The following is a 19,811-nucleotide window of genomic DNA, read 5'->3' on the forward strand; positions in this document are numbered from 1 at the left end:
AACCGTCAGAGAATCTGCATTCATTTCCACCCTCTTGTTATCCAATCTTTGTGGAAGGCTAAGAATAATTTGAAGGTTAAGTATGATTTTATTTTAAATGAGAATAAAATCTTAGAGCAGCAACACATAAAAAAAAGGGGAAATCTTTTAGTGGAAAATGTTGAGTAAGAAGAAAGGAAATAGCTAGTGGAAATTATGTATATATATGTGTGTGTATATATATACACACACAAAAGGGCTATTATAAATTCCAAAATCAATGAGAAAAATTGTCAATTATTTGTAAGGTGATTGAACTGATTTAAATCAAGCTTAAAGCACTTTAGTCATATCTAACTGCAAGTTAACTCTACACCATACAAGTACTGACTTTTGCTTAAATTGCACTATTAATCAGCTTCACTCATAGCCACAGTTTCTTCTTTATGGGCTTTGGATGAACTTGCCAATTTACAAACCCCCTTGGAATAAGAGGTAGTTAGTAGTGAAAAACTAGTTGTTTTCTCCTGGTCTTCAATAGTAACTTGAAAAGATCACAGGAAGGAGTTTCACTAACCTAAAATCTACCATCCCTAAAATTAACTGGGGGCAAAAGCTCGAGCGGCCCACTTATGTAAGAAAGCTCAGGGCTGATGTGGTTGTTCTATAGGCAGACGTGTTCCTAAACTTGATTTCTAAGTCTCTTTCTTCAGAATATCAGTTTCATCTGGTCAGCTCCTTTCAATGTATAATGCTTTACTAAAAGTGAGAACTGTAATGGTCCCAAGAATACAGAAGTACTCATTTAGTACTCATTTTAAACTGATTTAGATTCAATCAATGCTACTGGCCGAGCTAGTCCGCTCTTTCAAGTTTGACTACTGTATGTGAAATAACCAAAGATGGGTAAAGCTTTCACACTAAATACAATAACTGTTTCTTTACATCTGTATACAATGGAGGGGAATGAGCAAAATGACATTTATCACAAAAAATAAACTTCAAATATAAAACTTTGGTTTAAAATGTACAGCTCAAGAATTTTACTGGGCATGGGATTCTTACATAATGTTATAATCATAGAATGGTATTTATTTATTTTGCGTTATGCGGGCCTCTAACCGCTGCGGCCTCCCCTGCTGCAGAGCACAGGCCCCGGACGCGCAGGCCCAGGGGCCATGGCTCACGGGCCCAGCTGCTCCGCGGCATGTGGGATCCTCCCGGACCGGGTCACGAACCCGCGTCCCCTGCATCAGCAGGCAGACTCCCAACCACCGCGCCACCAGGGAAGCCCCATAGAATGGTATTTTTATAGCTTGCTCTAGTCCCCAACTATTTCCTTGAACAGTTTTGTCTTTGGATTATTTACCATTTAAAAAAATTAATGTAGCACAAAATGAGGAAAAGCATTACCTATATTTCTTTATAAATTAACAGTCTAAAGATAATAGATTTATATTTCTCACTATCAATAACTGTGAAAAGAAATAGAAAACTAATACAAATCAGTTTAGGAGAAAACAAAATTTAAAAGCCAAATTCTGAAAACATTACAATGTATTTATGGAATTACATTAGCTTAAAGAACCAGTTTTTGATTTGCTGCAAATCACAGACTTTTCCCTAGATGCCTGCATGGTTTGCTCACACATTTATTCAGGTCCCTGATCAAGTATATTCTCACAAAGGATGACTTCCTGGCCCTTTGATCATTCTCTCAAAACTAGAGTAGTTTTGGGACTTCGTGGGCGGTCCAGTGGTTAAGATGACGCTTCCACTGCAGGGGGTACAGGTTCAATCCCTGGTCGGAGAACTAAGACCCCACATGCCCCAAAGAGCTTTTATTTACCATATGAGTGACATAGAATACTATTTATGATACTAAAGCTGGGAAGTGTTTAAAAGAGAAGGCTGCATCACACACTTTCCATGAGCCGTCAGAGCGATGATGCTATCAAGTGCCACGTAGCATCCGGGAAGCTTCACTGAACACTCATCATGTGTGACTCTCATTCTTTTTTTGTTGTTGTTTATTTTATTGAAGTATAGTGGATGTACAATGTTGTGTTAATTTCTGCTGTACAGCAAAGTGATTCATTTATACATATATATACATTCTTTTTCATATTCTTTTCCATTATGGTTTATCACAGGATAATGAATACAGTTCCCTGTGCTCTACAGTAGGACCCTGTTGTTTATCCATCCTATATATAATAGTTTGCATCTGCTAACCCCAAACTCCCACTCCATCCCTCTCCCACCGCGCCCCGCCCTTGGTAACCACAAGTCTGTTCTCTCTGTGACTCTCATTCTCACTCTCGCTCTCATTGTGTGAAAATGAGCATGGAAAGGCAACGAGCATCATGGGATTACTGTGAAAATGGGTGCCTTTGCAGCCCCCCTTGAAAAGTTCTCAAGGACCCCCAGGAATCCCAAGTGCACTCTGGGAAACACTGTCCTACTCTACTCCCCACTGGCTTTGTCATTGCTGGAGGCAACTACCTACCTGACTTTACAGTATTTAGAGTGCTTGATTTCAGCCTTTTTTGCCTAGAATGTAAATGCCACAAGGGCAGAGACTCTCTGTGCTACAGTTAATAAGTGCTTAATACAGAAGTTTAAAACAAGAATGTAACACTTACCTGTGCCTATAGTGATACAATAAAAAGCCAGTATGTTAAGATTTGATTTTATCAATTGCTGTTGAAGTGACTTAGTGTTTGATCAGTGGCAGTCTTAATGTTTTAACTTCTGGGGGAATCCTATATGACATCTCCATAAGGTATTACCAGGAGACCCCTCCCTCCACTCTGCCCCGGGGAAAAGTCTGCTTAATCTGACTTTCTCACCAGAGCTTTCTGCCTCTTTACTTTTCCTCACTTCCACCAGCTTTCATCTGACCCTCATGTTTGTGTGTTGTGCACCTAGAGTGCCTTGACAATTTCAAAACCCAATTATATTTTCATTAAAAATTTCCCCATGGGCTTCCCTGGTGGCGCAGCGGTTGAGAGTCCGCCTGCCGATGCAGGGGACACGTGTTCGTGCCCCGGTCCGGGAAGATCCCACGTGCCGCGGAGCGGCTGGACCCGTGAGCCATGGCCGCTGAGCCTGCGCGTCCGGAGCCTGTGCTCCGCAACGGGAGAGGCCACAGCAGTGAGAGGCCCGCGTATCGCAAAAAAAAATAAAAATAAAAATTTCCCCAGGCTCTAAACTCTGTGCTTGATTCCAGGAGACCTGGATTACACAGATGAGAATGATGTTTTTAGTGAGAAATTTGCATTGTTTTCTCTTGCTTAGGGAATGTATAAGGAGCACTTGGTATTTTACGTCTTTGCACATCAGTGGTGGAAGCTGAAGCCACAAGAACAAGACAAGGTCTCAATTCCGAGGTCTGCCTCTGCGCTGGTGACCTCTTTGGAGAAGGTATAGCATGCTTCTTACATGTCTATGTGAAAGAAGGAAATTTAAGAGAAAGAAGTGAACATTAGCTGAAAAACAGGTGGAGAGAAAATCTGGAGGGAAAGATAATGATAGCTCCCTGGAGGATATCACTACAGCCTGTGGGCTACCTGGGTGATTTCCCTCACCTTTTGCTCGCACCTTCCAGTGCTAACTTCGCATTGGCTCTATAACGCCAAAGGTAGTGGAGGAGGTGGGTGTGAGAGAATTTGGAAAGGAAACAAAAGGACACATCAGACGACTTCAGGCTTGAACCATGACAAACTTCTGCAGAGGAGACTCTCGTGTTTGTATTTCAAAAATTTGGACCAAAGGGCATATGATGAAGTAATTTCACAAGAAATGAACAATTCAAGGATGTACTCAACTAACTTGAATACATGCATGTCCAGGAAAGGACTTGGGGTCTCCAGAGCCCAGGTGACAGTCGTCAACCACTGGTGGAGTGAGGGGAACAGTAGGACTTGAATCCAGGTCTTATGGTTCCAAGGGCAGGATGGGCTACCTTGAACCCCTACCCAGAGGCTCTCCACCCCATCGGGTCTAACTGAGGACCTGGTTTCCACCATAACAGGTTATCAATATTGTGAGCCACATTATGTATATATTTATTATTTTGATTATTCTAATTACTATAAAAATCTTATACTCTTAAACCACTTCTGAATCCTTTGTTGCCATGCTTGCCAGGAGTTATGAAAATATTCACTTCACAAGGATGTCTCTTACCTTTGTTATTATTACATAAGAATATATGGGATAACATTTTATAGCATTTTAATAACCTGATCTCTCAACAATTTTCTCACCACATAGAATTAAGTATATTCACAGTAATTAAATGAAAATGACAGACTGTAAATCAAGAGTAAGTAATATATTCCCTTCTGTCAAACTACATATGATTATTCTATTTGGATTTTACCTGCTAAGAATGGTAACTTACATGATTGATTCTTGATTTCTTGAATATATTCTGATTTGAGAACTCAATAAGATAACACTGCTTTCTTTGCCATAATACTCAGAATATCTTAAGTTCCTAAGATTTCCTTCCTACTGAATGCTGGGATTTTCTAGGATATGGTGGAATTTCAATTTGTCCAGCTGCTATAGAAAAATACTTGCTATTTCAAAATATAATAATTAAACAAATTAACAATCTCTATAAACATATAGGCCCTTTTCCCCCAAGTTGTCCATTCTCTTTCTGATTTCGACTGACAAATACTTTCATTAACTTTTGGCTGAGATATAATGACCCTTATTTCTGAGTTTGTATCTCCAAGGATGAATGGATTAAATATGGTACTTGGTCCATGGCAGTTTAGGTCAAGCTGTATATTATATGAGAAGCTAATGGCCCTGAGCTTCTGTCAATAACTTTTTTTTTCTCCCAGTAAAGCAGCAGCAATTCTGGTGACTCCATGACACGTATTTATTAGAACTGAAATTACACAGCCGGCAGTCACAAAATAGTGGTGGGTGGCAGAGGCTGTACACATGATTTACATACTGTTTACGATGACAGTTTGTAAAAATGGGAAGTGTTGGAAAACACTGATAACTGTAGGACGCTACAGTCTGTATACTAGAGCAGTTAATGCTTGCCTTAGGGTCAAGAAGATGGGTTTACTAAGATTCAAATTTTACTTTAATCAGATCTTGGAAAGAAAGATAACAAAAGCTTTTAAACAACAAATTCCGTACTATGTGCTTAGGGGCTGAGACTGGTTGCCATTGTAGTAATGTTGCAAGCTGGTTTTAGACTGTATTTCATGTTGTTTGAGTCTTTCCGGTTAGGACTAAGACACTGGCTCTCAAGGGCAGCGTGCCAGGTCCAATTTAGCATCAGCTATTTCATGTCTGTTCTAGCTAATGAGTCCATTGATTGAATCATCACACAAACAAGGGACGAGCAGAATCTTATAGGCTTGTGCTAATTATATGAAACGTGTTAAAGAGCCATTACATATTATATGAGTTATGTTTATATAAATATAAACACGTATATTGTTCTAGTATTGAGTAGAAGGTTGTGCTGATTATTCTCTTTGTTCCACATATTCATTCTCCGTCCTTCTCCCCACAGAAATTGTATCACAAGGGTCACTTGGCACTTGGTTTATGATTGGACTTGGTCAGCGAGAGGCACGAGAAGGGCATCAGAGGTTAGAGGAGAGAGAGGCCAGGATATTTATTTCTCTGCTCCCGCCAGCCTTGCCTCTTGACTCTGCTGGCACTAGTTCCTCGATTTTTCCTTCGGGACTAAGGGTAGCAAGGGTTTCCATCGGTTGCTACCCCGAGTACTTCTGCAGGCATTGATTGCTCCCTGAATCTTGCTCAGTTCTTTGTAAATCGTCCCCTAATTAAATTCTCTTCAGTTAAACTTTTTTTGAGTAGACTCTATTTCCCATCTGGACCCTGATGCAAATACAAACAGCAATTAGGATTTTTGTGTGTGTGTGTGTGTGTGTGTGGTACGGTACGCAGGTCTCTCACTGTTGTGGCCTCTCCCGTTGTGGAGCACAGGCTCCGGACGCGCAGGCTCAGCGACCATGGCTCACGGGCCTAGCCGCTCCGCGGCATGTGGGATCTTCCCAGACCGGGGCACGAACCCGTGTCCCCTGCATCGGCAGGCGGACTCTCAACCACTGCGCCACCAGGGAAGCCCAGGATTTTTAATTTATGATAGTCTCAGTACTTAAAATTAGCAATAATTGATCCCCCCAATGATAGCTGTCTACTCAATATTTTTAAATTAACTTCCTAAACTTTATTCAATTCGTTCAGTCTCAAACCGACTCTGAAAATGTTAAGAACAAACATTTCATAAGAACATAAATATTCCACATTTCACTGTGGTTCAGATCTTTTGGTATAAAATTTTCAAGTGGCATTTTCATCACCTGTGTTTTTTGTCTGTTTGTTCATTTTTTAATTTTGCTTTGTTTTTTTTCCTATCTTCAAACAAGGAAGCAGGGCCTTCCAAAAAGAATAATTAACTAAAATCCTAGGAGTCTTCAAAAAGATAATTCACTACCTAATAACATAAACTAAGTAATATTTCTGAAAACCAACTAATTCAGCAGTTAGCAAATACATTTCAAAAAAATCTTACTGGAGTATTTAAATTTCCCATAATAAAGATACATCTTTTGTAGATAGTGTTTGAAAACATTCTGCAGAAATACAAAAGTGAACACTAAAAGTTCTTTCTACTTCTCCTGGGTGTAGCAGAGTGTCTCAATTCAGAAATTCAGGATTATTAATTGACTTAAAGTTTTTTTTTTTTAAGTTCATATACTTATCCTTTCTATTATTTTATTTATTTATCTCTTTTAGTATTCATTTATTTATTTCTTCTACTCTTTTTTATATTACTTTATCTCTGAATTGCTTCTAGTATTTCCATCTTCCTAGCTTCTTTTGGTTTATTTAACTCTTTTTAAGGTGTCCCAGTAATGAATACACATCTCTTTACTTTGTCTTTTATTTTTAATAATAAAATTCTGATTTCCTCTGAGTGCAGTTTTTTACCATACACTTATGTTTTCATTATAAAATGTTGCTATTCTATTTGCTTTGTAAATAGCATGTAATTTTCTTTTTGCTTCCGTTTTGATTCACAGTAGCCAAAAGTATGTCTCTTAATTTTAATGTGATTATATGTTTGCTTAGCATTTTATTATTTACTTTTAATTTTACTGAATTATCATCAAAGAACGTGGCCTTCCTACGCTTTTTAATTTTTAGGATTGTCTTTACAGTCCATCAGCTGATCAATTTTTATAAATTTTCCTTGGACATATATAACAAGTGTTTATTATTGTTCAAAAAATGTTTTTAATTTATTTAATGCACTGATTTGTTAATTATTTATTCCAACTTTCTGTGGCTTTTCCTTTTAGGATTCAGTCTGATTCTGAATACTAAAAGAAAAAGTGTTCACAATATTTTTCATCACCTTCTTACATTTTTAATAATTTTTAATATTCAGGTGCTATTTTGTTTGGCACATACATATTCACCAGATTTTACCACATAATTATAAGTTAAGATATTTTTACTGGATAATTCCTTTTTGACCCTGCTTAGTGCTTCTGCATTAAAGTCCACGTCACCTCACATTATTCTTCCCAATCCCACTCCTTGTGTTCATTGTATTTGCTGTCACTACTTTGTCTATTCCTTTAATTTCAATATTTATTTCATTAATATAAGTGTGTATATTAAACATAACATCACTATTTTATTTTTATTTACTGCAAATTTGAATTTTCATTCTTTTCAGAGAATTTAGTGCTTACATATAGTGTTAGATTGATATACTTGATTTATCACTTCTATTTTAATTTGCTTCTTAATTTACTCTTTTCTTCCTTCTTTTTTCTGTACTTTCTATGAATAAAAGGTTATCTCCCTCCTAAAATCATAATAAAATATATTTCTCTATTATTCTGTAAAAAATAAGATAGCCAATATCATCCTCCTGAGACACATTATTTTATCTCTGCTTTCCTTACTCTATAATAAAATGAGTACATGTGCCTCAAATATTAATTAAATATAGTTCTAACTACAACTACCCCTACAAAAGAAATATATTTATAGACTTTGAGAAAAACGAGGTAGCAATCTTACATTTTAAAATATAAAACACAGAGAACAAGTATAATACAAATCATGCATCTTACTTTAGGAGTTTTATTAAGGGGATGCATATGGTTAAAATAAATCTGGATATTCATGATGATGTTACCCTAAGAGTCGTGGTATTATAAAGATCATAGAGAAATGAACTAATATATAAATTAAATGGTTTTGAGATCACTATGCTATCTTACTCTTATATCTTTCTTTTATATAGCAAACCTTGATGGGTATTCAAGGAAATTTTATTTTTTTTAATTAAGGAATAAAATGCTCCACTGATTTCTCATGTAGAAATTATCAGGGTAAGGTACATTTTAATGATTTAATTTTTAGCTTTTTGTGGGATTTTATTAAAATAGGTCAAGAGAATTTTATAATTTATTAAAATGAGGCTCATTTCAATTCATAGAACTTTAATTTCAAAGCCTCAGCTACTCTGGTTGAAAAACACATAACTAAGTAAAAGAAAGAAATCTTTAAATATTCTATTGAGATTAATATAGCTATGCAAGATAGCTAAGCATAGAAATAGAAGGAGTTATTGCATAGTACTATAGCATGGTGCTAAATAGTACTGCATATGTTACATCATTTTTTTTCTATTTTGTTATATAATTGCTCTACCGTTTAAGATCTCTACCAACAATAATCTGTATGAGTAAAGCATTGATAGTTAACTTTAAAGCAGACACTGTGTTGATTAAACAACTAAATGATGAGTTTGTACAATGTGCTACTCTAGATGCCAAAAAGGATATCAGAGAATTGGTGAGGATCACCAATATGTCAATAATTGGTGAGAAATCTAGATGATAATTACTGACTTAAGAGAGTTTCTAATCAAATGTGAATTAGTGTGGGGTGATGTTGGAAGGAAGTAGGTGAGAGAGGAGTGAAATGGATAAAACAAGTATAAACACATCTTGAAGTCCTATTAGATATGACTCATGATATAAATTATAATAATATTATAATATTAATGACATAATGCTCTTATATTTTAATTGTCTTCAAGCTTAACTGTCATTTGACTTACTTTCACTTGTTGAATAGTCTTGTGGGTCAAGTATTCCTGATTCCTGCAGTGATCTAATACAGGAGTCCACCAATTCAAGACCTGTTGTGAGCTCATCTTCGATATCTTTTTGACCATCTGAAATATAATATTTTAAAGACATGAACAAATACATGGTAATGTCAATATTAAAGCTTAAGACTATCATTTAATAATCAAAAATATCCTAACCAAAGATATTATCTTTTTGAAATGCTCATTAGATATCACATTGCAACCCTTGGTCAACCACCATTAAAAACCAAGGCCAGCCAAGTCCATGTATCCATGAAGAACACAAAGTTCCTAGGGAATTGGGAGAACTTAACTCCCACGAAATCTTGAGCTATCAGAACAGCTTCATCTAATTTTAGTGTCATGTGTTGTCATATTCATTTTCATAAGTCTCTTCCTAAAGTTCACAAGAAAATTAATCAACAGAGATATATGCAGCAGTTAAGTATAAATGCTCATCAAGAAGCTGTACTTTCAATCTAAATGTCCATCAACAGAAGAATGGATAAAGAAGATGTGGTGCATATATATATATACAATGGAACATTACTCAGCCATAAAAAAAGAGTGAAATAATGCCATTTGCAGCAACATGGATGGACCTAGAGATGATCATACTAAGTGAAGTAAGTCAAAGAGAGGAAGGCAAATACCATATGATATCACTTGTGTGTGAAACCTAAAATATGATACAAATGAATTTATTTGCAAATTAGAAAACAGACTCACAGACATAGAAAACAAACTTATGGTTACCAAAGGGGAAATGGGGTAGGGGATGGATAAATTAGGAGTTTGGGATTAGCAGATACAAACTACTTTATGTAAAATAGATAAACAACAAGGACCTACTGTATAGCACAGGGAAATATATCGAATATCTTGTAATAAACCATAATGGAAAGGAATATGAAAAAGAATATATATATATATATATATATGAATCACTTTCTTGTACACCAGGAACTAACACAAAACTGTAAATCAACTATACTTCAATAAAAAAAAGAAGCTGTACTTTACCTTGTGATTGCCAGTGAAACTGCTCTTCTGCTGAACTATAAAAGAGAGAATACATAGGTATAATGAATCGGTTAGAAACAAAAGAACTCTAGACTATAAGACACAAAGGCACATGAGGGTAGTAATGGTGGCTCCATGGAACTCCCTTTAATTTCTGACTGAGAAAAGGGATCCCATTTTAACACGATCTTAGCTTTAACATGTTTGATGTATACCTCTTTTGAATCACAGGTATTAGCATGTTATAAATGGATGTCGTTCAGTAATTTTCAGAAGAACAGCTCATTTTTTACAAATCCCAACATATCATACTTATTCCTTACAATAATTTCTACATACATACAGTTCTATTTAACTTTAGTCATTTTAAAATACAAATCTGAATAGTTTCATGTAGACTTTGTAAGGTATTCTAACAAAGAAATAACTTTCTCCATTTTCATTATAAAGAGATAAAATAAATCTATACCTTCTTCTAGACATATCATATAAGGAGTTCCTTTCAGCTGTTTATTATACTTTAAATTAAGTAATATAAAAGTTTTAACACTTTACACCAATTGAATATACAGTTCCCAAATTCTCACTTTATAAGTACATCTTATAAAATGACCCAGGTAGAAAGAGTTGCTCATCTAAATGATATGCCAAAGATACTGTGCAGATTGTAATGATGTAGGCACATATATTTATTCTGAATGATTTATTAAAATACATAAATAAATTTAAAATTTCTAAATATGAACAGCTCTTTCATTATATATGCAAATAGTTCCAACATACCCTTTTTTAATATGTCAATAATTTGTGAGAAATCCAGAGGCCAATTACACACAGGTATCATTTTGAGAATGACTTTCTACCCTTACTTCACTAGATCTTTTACTCTGATCAAGCAGCTTCTATGAATAGCTCATCAGTTTCACAACAGCAAGCAGGTTTTAGAGCTTTAATCTGTACCTTAGAGATGGCTTCTGAATACATTTGCTGGGGGAAAAGGAAATTCTGGTATAAATCAGCATTCAGAATAGCCATGATTGATATACATGAATATAAGAGTAGTCCCTTAAGAGACATATGACTTTTTTAGGCTATCTTTCTTCTCAGCCAATCCATTTTAGAAAAGTGGAAAATGGTTTTGCAACAATGAGTGCTATAGACAATTGATACATGAAACGATAACATTACAAATTCAGTCCAATGCAACTTCTTGCTTCAAAAATATATAGCATGATAAAGTAGTAAGGTCTAACTGCAAAGTTTAACACTTAAAACAGAAATGTAATCCTATAATTAATATTTTAAAAATTACAAAGCATGTTCACTTAGTAAGTGGCATTTAATATAGGGGTGGAAAATGCTTTCATAATTGTAGTGAGTTGAATGGTGCCCTTCCCCCGCAAAAGATAGGTCCACACCAAATCCCTAGAAATTGTGAATGGTTACTTATTGGAAAAGGGTTTTCACAGGTGTAATTAAGTTAAAGATCTTCAGATAAGATCATCCTAAATCCAATGACAAGTGTCCTTAAAAAAGATCCTTAGAGGAGAAAGATGTAGAGGAGAAGGTCAGAGGCAGAGGAAGAGACTGGAGTTATGCATCTTTAAGCCAAGGAATGTCTGGAGCCAGCAGAACCTGGAAGAGTTAAGAAAAACTCCTCCCCTTTAGCCTTCCTAGGGAACATAGCCCTGTCGACAGAACTTGATTTTGAACTTCTGGACTCCCAAACTGTGAGATAATAAATGTCTTTTATTTTAAGCCACTCAGTTGTAGTAATTTGTTATGACAGCCCAAGGAAGCCAATACAGTATTCTTCTGATACAGTAAAAATATTCTCATGCTATATCCTTCAAGATTTACTACTATCTCTATGCTACTACATTCCTTTTACCAGTTCAGTCCTTTGCTGAGTACTTATTGTACACCAAGGCTCTGCTAATTCACAACAATCATTAACATCTTTTGGTGGATGGGGAATAACTGGCTTATTGATGTTAAATAACTTGACCACACACATCATAAGGAACTCAGCAGGGATTTAAACTAATCTGTCCAACTCCAAAAGTCATAGAACAGAGCTGGAATAATCAGGTTCCCTGTCTTCAGACTATACTACAAAGCTCTAGTAATCAAAAGAGTATGGTACTGGCACAAAAAACACACATATAGATCAATGGAATAGAAATAAAGAGTCCAGAAATAACCCACACACTTTTGGTCAATTAATCTATGACAAAGGAGGCAAGAATATACAATGGAGAGAAGACAGTCTCTTCAATAAGTGGTGCTGGAAAAACTGGACAGCTACATGTAAAAGAATGAAATTAGAACATTCTCTATCATCATATACAAAGATAAACTCAAACTGGAGTAAGACCAGATAGTATAAAACTCATAGAGGAAAACGTGGGCAGAACACTCTTTGACATAAATCTCAGCAATATTTTTTTTATTGGATCCATATCCTAAAGCAAAGGAAACAAAAGTAAAAATAAACTAATGGGACCTCATTAAACTTAAAAGCTTTTCCACAAGAAAGGAAACCATCGACAAAATGACAACACAACCTACTGAATGGGAGAAGGTATTTGCAAATGATATGACCAAAAAGGGCTTAATTCCAAAATATACAAATAGCTCATACAACTTGATATCAAAAAAATAAACAACCCAATTAAAAAATGGGCAAAAGAACTGAATAGACATTTTTTTCAAAGAGGAAATGCAGATGGCCACGAGGCACGTGAAAAGATGCTCAATATTGCTAGTCATCAGGGAAATGCAAATCAAAACTGCAATGAGATATCACCTCACACCTGTCAGAGTGGCCATCATCAAAAAGAACACTAATAATAGATGTTGGCAAGGATGTGGAAAAAAGGGAATCCTTGTACACTGTTGGTGGGAATGTAAATTGCTGCAGTCACTGTGGAAAACAGTATGGAGGTTTCTCAAAAAACTAGAAACAGAACTACATATGAGCCAACAATTCCACTCCTGGGTATATATCCAAAAAACACCCCACTATTTTGAAAAGATAGTGCACTCCAATGTTCATAGCAGCATTGTTTACAATTGCCAAGCTATGGAAGCAACTGAGGTGTCCATCAGCAGATGAATGGATAAAGAAGATACGATATATAATGGAATACTACTCAGCAATACAAAAGAAGGAAATTTTGCCATTTGCAGCAACATGGATGGACTTAGAGGGCATCATGCTAAATGAAATAAGTCAGACAGGGCTTCCTTGGTGGCTCAGTGGTTGAGAGTCTGCCTGCTGATGCAGGGGATGCGGGTTCGTGCCCTGGTCCGGGAAGATCCCACATGCCACGGAGCGGCTGGGCCCGTGAGCCATGGCCGCTGAGCCTGCGCGTCCGGAGCCTGTGCTCCGCAACGGGAGAGGCCACAACAGTGAGAGGCCCACGTACCGCAAAAAACAAAAACAAAAACAAAAACAAAAACAAAAACATCCCCACAGCTAGGGAGAAGGAAACAGAAGACATACTCTTTACAGCCTTTTTTTTTTTTTTTTTTTTTTTAATGGGAAGTAGAATCCTGCCACTCACTTAATTTGTGACTTATTTCAAGTAGCAGAAGTGCTCATATGCCAGGTAACCCTCCTCCATTTTGGAATAGTAGACCAATTTCCACTTGGTAATCAGGATCAATTACGCCAGCTAACACCATAATTCCCTCCTTTGCCTGTTGTTCCAGAGGCATGAGGAATCTGAAGTTCTTGAGTGGCAGCTTTCACTTCCAGTTCAGTGGAATCATGGTTATATTAGCAGGTGGAAACTTTCTTCCTTCTAGAATTAAAACCTGAGAAAATAGAGAGTAAACCACATGGGAGCCTCTAGAAAAGGAAGATTCCATGCTGCTATTTAAGAAAAAAATATCCTGGATAAAAGTTGTCAGTGCGGGACGAAGTGAGAGAGTGGCGTGGACATATATACACTATCAAATGTAAAATGGATGGCTAGTGGGAAGCAGCTGCATAGCACAGGGAGATCAGCTCGGTGCTTTGAGACCATCTAGAGGGGTGGGATAGGGAGGGTGGGAGGGAGACGCAAGAGGGAGGGGATATGGGGACACATGTATACATGTGGCTGATTCACTTGGTTGTGCAGCAGAGACAGCATTGTGGGGCAATTACACTCCGATAAAGATGTTAAAAAAAAAAAGTCGGCAGCGCCTCTCCTCAGATATCAGGGTACAGACAGGAAACACTCTTTTCCTGCAGATGTGGCCACACGCAGGCACTTGTCCCAAAGCCACTGTGGTGCCCAGGAACGAATTTTTAAAACAATGTATCACAAGCAAAAATCCTAGTAGCTAATGCATAGATAGCTCTCACATTACAACAGGCAATATTCTAACTGGTTTATAGTTAATCTTCATGACAAAACTTTTGAGAGAGGTGATATTTTCCCGTTTTATTGATAATGAAACTAAGGTAAGGTTAAAAAGTGCTTAAGGAAGTTGCTGGAGATCCCACAGCCAGCAAATAATTAAGCCAGGATTGTGACCCTGGCCATCTGGTTCTAGAGGCCACATTCTGAACTAATATTCTATTCACACACTTGGCACAAAAGTTGAACTCCTATGCAATTAAAAACGAAAACATAAACATAAACACCAGAAACCAAGTTGAAAAAACAAGCCACATCCTGAGAGAAGATATTTGCAATGCATACAGCTTACAAAGGGTTAGTTTCCAGAACAAATAAATAACTCCTACAAATCAATGAAATAGATTAAATGATCAGATAGAAGAGAGGTCAACAAATATATGTAAAGCAGCTGCAGAGCAGAAAAATCAGGAATTTATGGTCACCAAACACATTAAAAGATACTCAACCCTATTAGCAATTGAAAGAATAGAAATAGAAAGATACCTCTTTATACTTCATAGGCTGTAAAACAATTAGAAAGTCTGACTGTACTAAGTGTTGAAGAGGAGATGAGGAAATATGAACTCTCATACATTGTATGTGGGAGAGTAAATTAGTGAAACACTTGGGTGAGCTATCAGTCAAGACCTGATAATGTTTTATGAGCAAATGCCCAATCATCCAGCAATTCTGCTTCTTGGTAGAGCCTTGAGAAAAACCTGTGCACCTGTGCCCAGGAGACTTGTACAAGACTGTTCATGCCTCTATGTTGGCAGTAGCAAAACAAGAGAAATGACCTAAGTTATCAGCAATAGGAGAATGGATAAATATAATAATATGATTCCAAATCATATATGACAAAATATGCAATAAGCACTATTTGGCAAGTAAAACAAATTAGCCAGATACACAATGTATCAACATGGGTCAGGCTCAAAAGTGAAATAAGAGTGGAAAATGTAAATTGCACATAGGACGTGTACTGCAGGACTCCAATTATGAAAATATTTAAAACACTGACTAAATAATATTGTGTATAAATACAAACACACACATACACACATATATGTGTGTGAGACAGAGATCAAACAAACATGGATTAAAAAGATACAACCAGGGCTTCCCTGGTGGCGCAGTGTTTGAGAGTCCGCCTGCTGATGCAGGGGACACAGGTTCATGCCCCGGTCTGGGAAGATCTCACATGCCGCGGAGCGGCTGGGCCAGTGAGCCATTGCCTCTGAGCCTGCGCGTCCGGAGCCTGTGCTCCGCAATGGGAGAGGCCACAACAGTGAGAGGCCCGCGTACCGCAAAACAAAACAAAAAAAGATACACCCAAATTCATGATGGTGGTGGCCTCTGGGGGAGAAAAGAGAGAAATAAGTCTAAGGAGGGGCAAAAAGGGAATTTCACTTTTATCTCTATGGGTTTTTTTGGGGGGTTTTTTGTTTGTTTTCGTTTTGTTGCGTTACACGGGCTTCTCACTGTTGTGGCCTCTCCCGTTGCGGAGCACAGGCTCCGGACGCGCAGGCTCAGCGGCCATGGCTCACGGGCCCAGCCGCTCCACGGCATGTAGGATCTTCCCAGACCGGGGCACGAACCCGTGTCCCCTGCATCGGCAGGCGGACTCTCAACCACTGCGTCACCAGGGAAGACCTATCTCTATGTTTTTATGTTATGAAAAATGAGGGAAAATGTTAACACTACTTTAAGAATGTCTCTGATGCTTGAAATAGGGAAATCACGAATCTTACATTTAGAAACATGTTTAGTTAAATGCTTTCATAAAACCTTGTGATTCAATTCTACGTCATATTCTCATCATTGTTGGAGTCACTCATAGTTGAAACTCAAATGATGCAAAACAATTCTGAAATGTATAATAATAGAGGAAAAATAATGGTTTTGAATATAATTACTTTTTTCCTCTATTGTGCACATGAGAAAAATGACAGCATCACTTTTACTGTGGCTCAAGTCTGACATACTTTGAACATTTCAAGTAAGCAAACAATAACTTTCAAGTTCTGAGGGGATGAGGTGGGGGGGAAATCTAGTTTAAACCAAAGAATAACCTTTGAGTTCCTCAAGAAGTGATTTTCACCCTCATCATATTTAGCATGATAGTCTCCTTATCCACCTGTGGGCCATTTCTAATTAATTAATTAATTAATTAATAAGAAAGTTCAGAGAGTTTTCTTAATGTCAGGAAAAGGCACAAAGCAAACCATTACTACAGCTACTCTGTCTGTTATGAACCTGCTCAAATACATTTTCTTATTTTCTTTTTCAACTTTTTGATGTCCAAGGCATCAATCCCTGCACTGCATCGTGTGGCATGCTACTGCTCACAATGTCATTCAAAATGAAATAAAGAAAGAAACTATGAGTTTTTGGTTAGTTGGCTTTCAAGTTAAGCAATGTACCTAAAACATAAGGCAGAGAAACTAATGTGCAGTAAACTGTTTCCAAACTGATGTTCGATCCTCAGGTCACAGGAACAAAGGGCTTTATATTTATGATGTCCATATGACCTGAAACTGTATTATGACATAAAGTCTTTTTTGGTATATGGCTTTTGCATGCAGCCATATCACAAAACTAGGCATCGGTGGCAAAATCAAATGAGCTTGGTCAAGTCTCGAATACCGTGGAAATAAAACATATTTAGAAAAAATAGTGAGAAGTGGTACCTCTGGAGCTCTGTTTAGGCTGCTGTTGCCCTTGCACTTTAGTGCTCTGTATCCAACCCTTATTAGTTTGGTTGGTGAGTAACCGTGCTTCCCCCAGAACTTTCTGCAGAGCTGACTTCCTTTCAGTCTATTGCCTTCTATTCTCTATAAGTATCTGTGATATATTCCCAAATGAAGGTCATAATATCTCCACTGTGCAATTAGAATGTTTATTTCTTTCTTAAGTCACATATCTTCTACCTGCTTTAACTATTTTCATCAACATGTAATTTTACAGCTATTACAATAATGTTTACAGGGATACAGTGGGTAGTCATAGGACCACAAAGCTCCCAAACTAGGAGGCTGTGTGCATGGTGTCCAGGTGTGTGGGCTCAAAGGCCAGACTCCCTCCAGCTCTGTCCTATATAGGACACTTCTGGCAAGTTACTTAACCTCTCTGGGCCTAAATGGAGACATTTTGAGGCTTAAAGAAACGAGTTAATATCAAGTGATTTATGTATTAAGTGATCAGGACCTGGCACATGTTGAGTAAGGATGCAACTGTGTCCTATTTTATTATTCAAATGGTTTCTATGGTTTCTAGATTCTGGCTTATTCTCATCTATTTCATCCCTTAGCATACACTGCAGACACTGTAGGAGGGTCAAAATGGGGACAGACATGGGGAAATGGGAACAGGGGACATTAAGGAAATACCCAGGAATGGTGTGACCGTGCCTAGGCTCTCGGTCACACCCAGTCCTGGAGAAAATGTAAAACAACGTCCACCACAAACCCTAGGTGAGTGCTCACCATGACTTTGGGCTTGCAGACAGAGAGACACAGTGACAGATCCCCATGTTTTGGCATTCTCATGGGGGATGGAACAGTAAGCACAAAAAGCAGGAAGGACCACTCAGGAACAGGTGTGTTCAGGCACTACTGCACACAGGTCCATGGGACCTTGAGCACGTCACTTACTCCGAGTCTCAGTTTCCTGATTTGTAAAATGGGGCTATTACTAGAAATTTCCCCATAGGGATCTTGTATTTTTTTAATTTAATTTTTTTAAACTTTTTAATTTTATATTGGAGTATAGTTGATTAACAATGTTGTGTTAGTTTCAGGTGTACAGCAAAGCGATTCAGTTATACATATACATGTATTTTTCTTTTTCAAATTATTTTCCCACTTAAGTTATTACATAACATTGAGCAGGATCTTGTAAAAGTTAAGTGTGTAATGTATGTAAAACCCATAAAACAGTGCTGGGAACATAGAAGCGATTAAAAACGAAGTAAGTGGAGGGCAGAGTCAAGATGGCATACTAGGAGGACGTGGAATTTGCGTCTCCGCACAACTAGGGCACCTACCAGGCACAGGTGGGGTACCACGGATACCTAAGGGGACAGGAGGAACACCCAGCAATCAGTTGTTTCAATTACAGTTTTATTTTTCCTACTATATTTTTTATCTTTCTAATTTTATTTTGTTTTTTATTCCTTGATACTGTACTCCTCATTTTTTCCTTTCTTTTTTTTTTTTCTTAACTGCGCCACGAATCTTGCAGGATCTTGGTTCCCAGGCTGGAGGTTGGGCCCGAGCTCCCTTGGTGGGAGCTCCGAGTCCAAACCGCTGGACTAACAGAGAACCTCAGACCCCAGGGAATATTAATCAGAGTGAGGCCTCCCAGAGTTCCTCATCTCAGCACCAAAAGCTGGCTATATCCAACAGCCTGCAAACTCCAGTGCTGGATGTCTCAGGCCAAACAACCAGTAAGACAGGAAGAGAGCACCACCCATCAAAAAAACAAAAAAAATTGAAACGACAAAATAATATGTTACAGACAAAGGAGCAAGGAAAAAACCTACAAGACCAAATAAATGAAGATGAAATAGGCAATCTACCTGAAAAAGAATTCAGAGTAATGATAGTAATGATTATCCAAAATCTCGGAAACAGAATGGAGAAAATAAAAGCAACATTTAACAAGGATCTAGAAGAACTAAGGAGCAAACAAACAGTGGTGAACAACACAATTACTGAAATCAAAAATACTCTAGAAGGAATCAATAGCAGAACAACTAAGGTGGAAGAACAGATAAATGAGCTGGAAGATAAAATGGTGGAAATAACTGCCAGGGTGCAGAACAAAGAAAAAAGAATGAAAAAAATGGAGGACAGTCTCAGAGACCTATGGGACAACATTAAAAGCACCAATATTCAAATTATAGGGGACGCAGAAGAGAAAAGAAAGGGACTGAGAAAATATTTGAAGAGATTATAGTTGAAAACTTCCCTAACATGGGAAAGAAAATAGTCAATCTTAAGTCCAGGAAGTACAGAGAGACCCACACAGGATAAATCCAGGGAGAAACACAGCAAGTCAAATAATAATCAAACTATCAAAAATTAAATACAAAGAAAAAATATCAAAAGCAGCAAGGGAAAAGCAACAAATAACATACAAGGGAAATACCATAAGATTAACAGCTGAAATTTCAGCAGAAACATTGCAAGCCAGAAGGGAGTGGCAGGATATATTTAAAGTGATGA

At 37.3% G+C, this 19,811-nt stretch overlaps 1 protein-coding gene across 8 annotated transcripts in view; it reads right to left on the reverse strand.

Annotated features, from left to right (window-relative positions):
• The window catches only part of CTNND2 (catenin delta 2), a 930,830-nt gene that overhangs the window by 427,145 nt on the left and 483,874 nt on the right, over positions 1 to 19,811 (reverse strand). For 7 of the 8 annotated variants that reach the window (XM_060295662.1, XM_060295656.1, XM_060295659.1 and 4 more), the window contains 2 exons: positions 10,190 to 10,224; positions 9,134 to 9,250 (listed from right to left, as the gene is read on the reverse strand). In XM_060295662.1, the coding sequence (XP_060151645.1) occupies positions 9,134 to 9,250; positions 10,190 to 10,224 (152 nt within the window). Of the gene's footprint in view, positions 1 to 9,133; positions 9,251 to 10,189; positions 10,245 to 19,811 lie in introns of those variants that run through there. The other variant, XM_060295663.1, reaches the window with a different exon arrangement.

The sequence above is a fragment of the Globicephala melas genome, chromosome 3, assembly GCF_963455315.2.
Source record: "Globicephala melas chromosome 3, mGloMel1.2, whole genome shotgun sequence".
NCBI lineage: Eukaryota > Metazoa > Chordata > Mammalia > Artiodactyla > Delphinidae > Globicephala > Globicephala melas.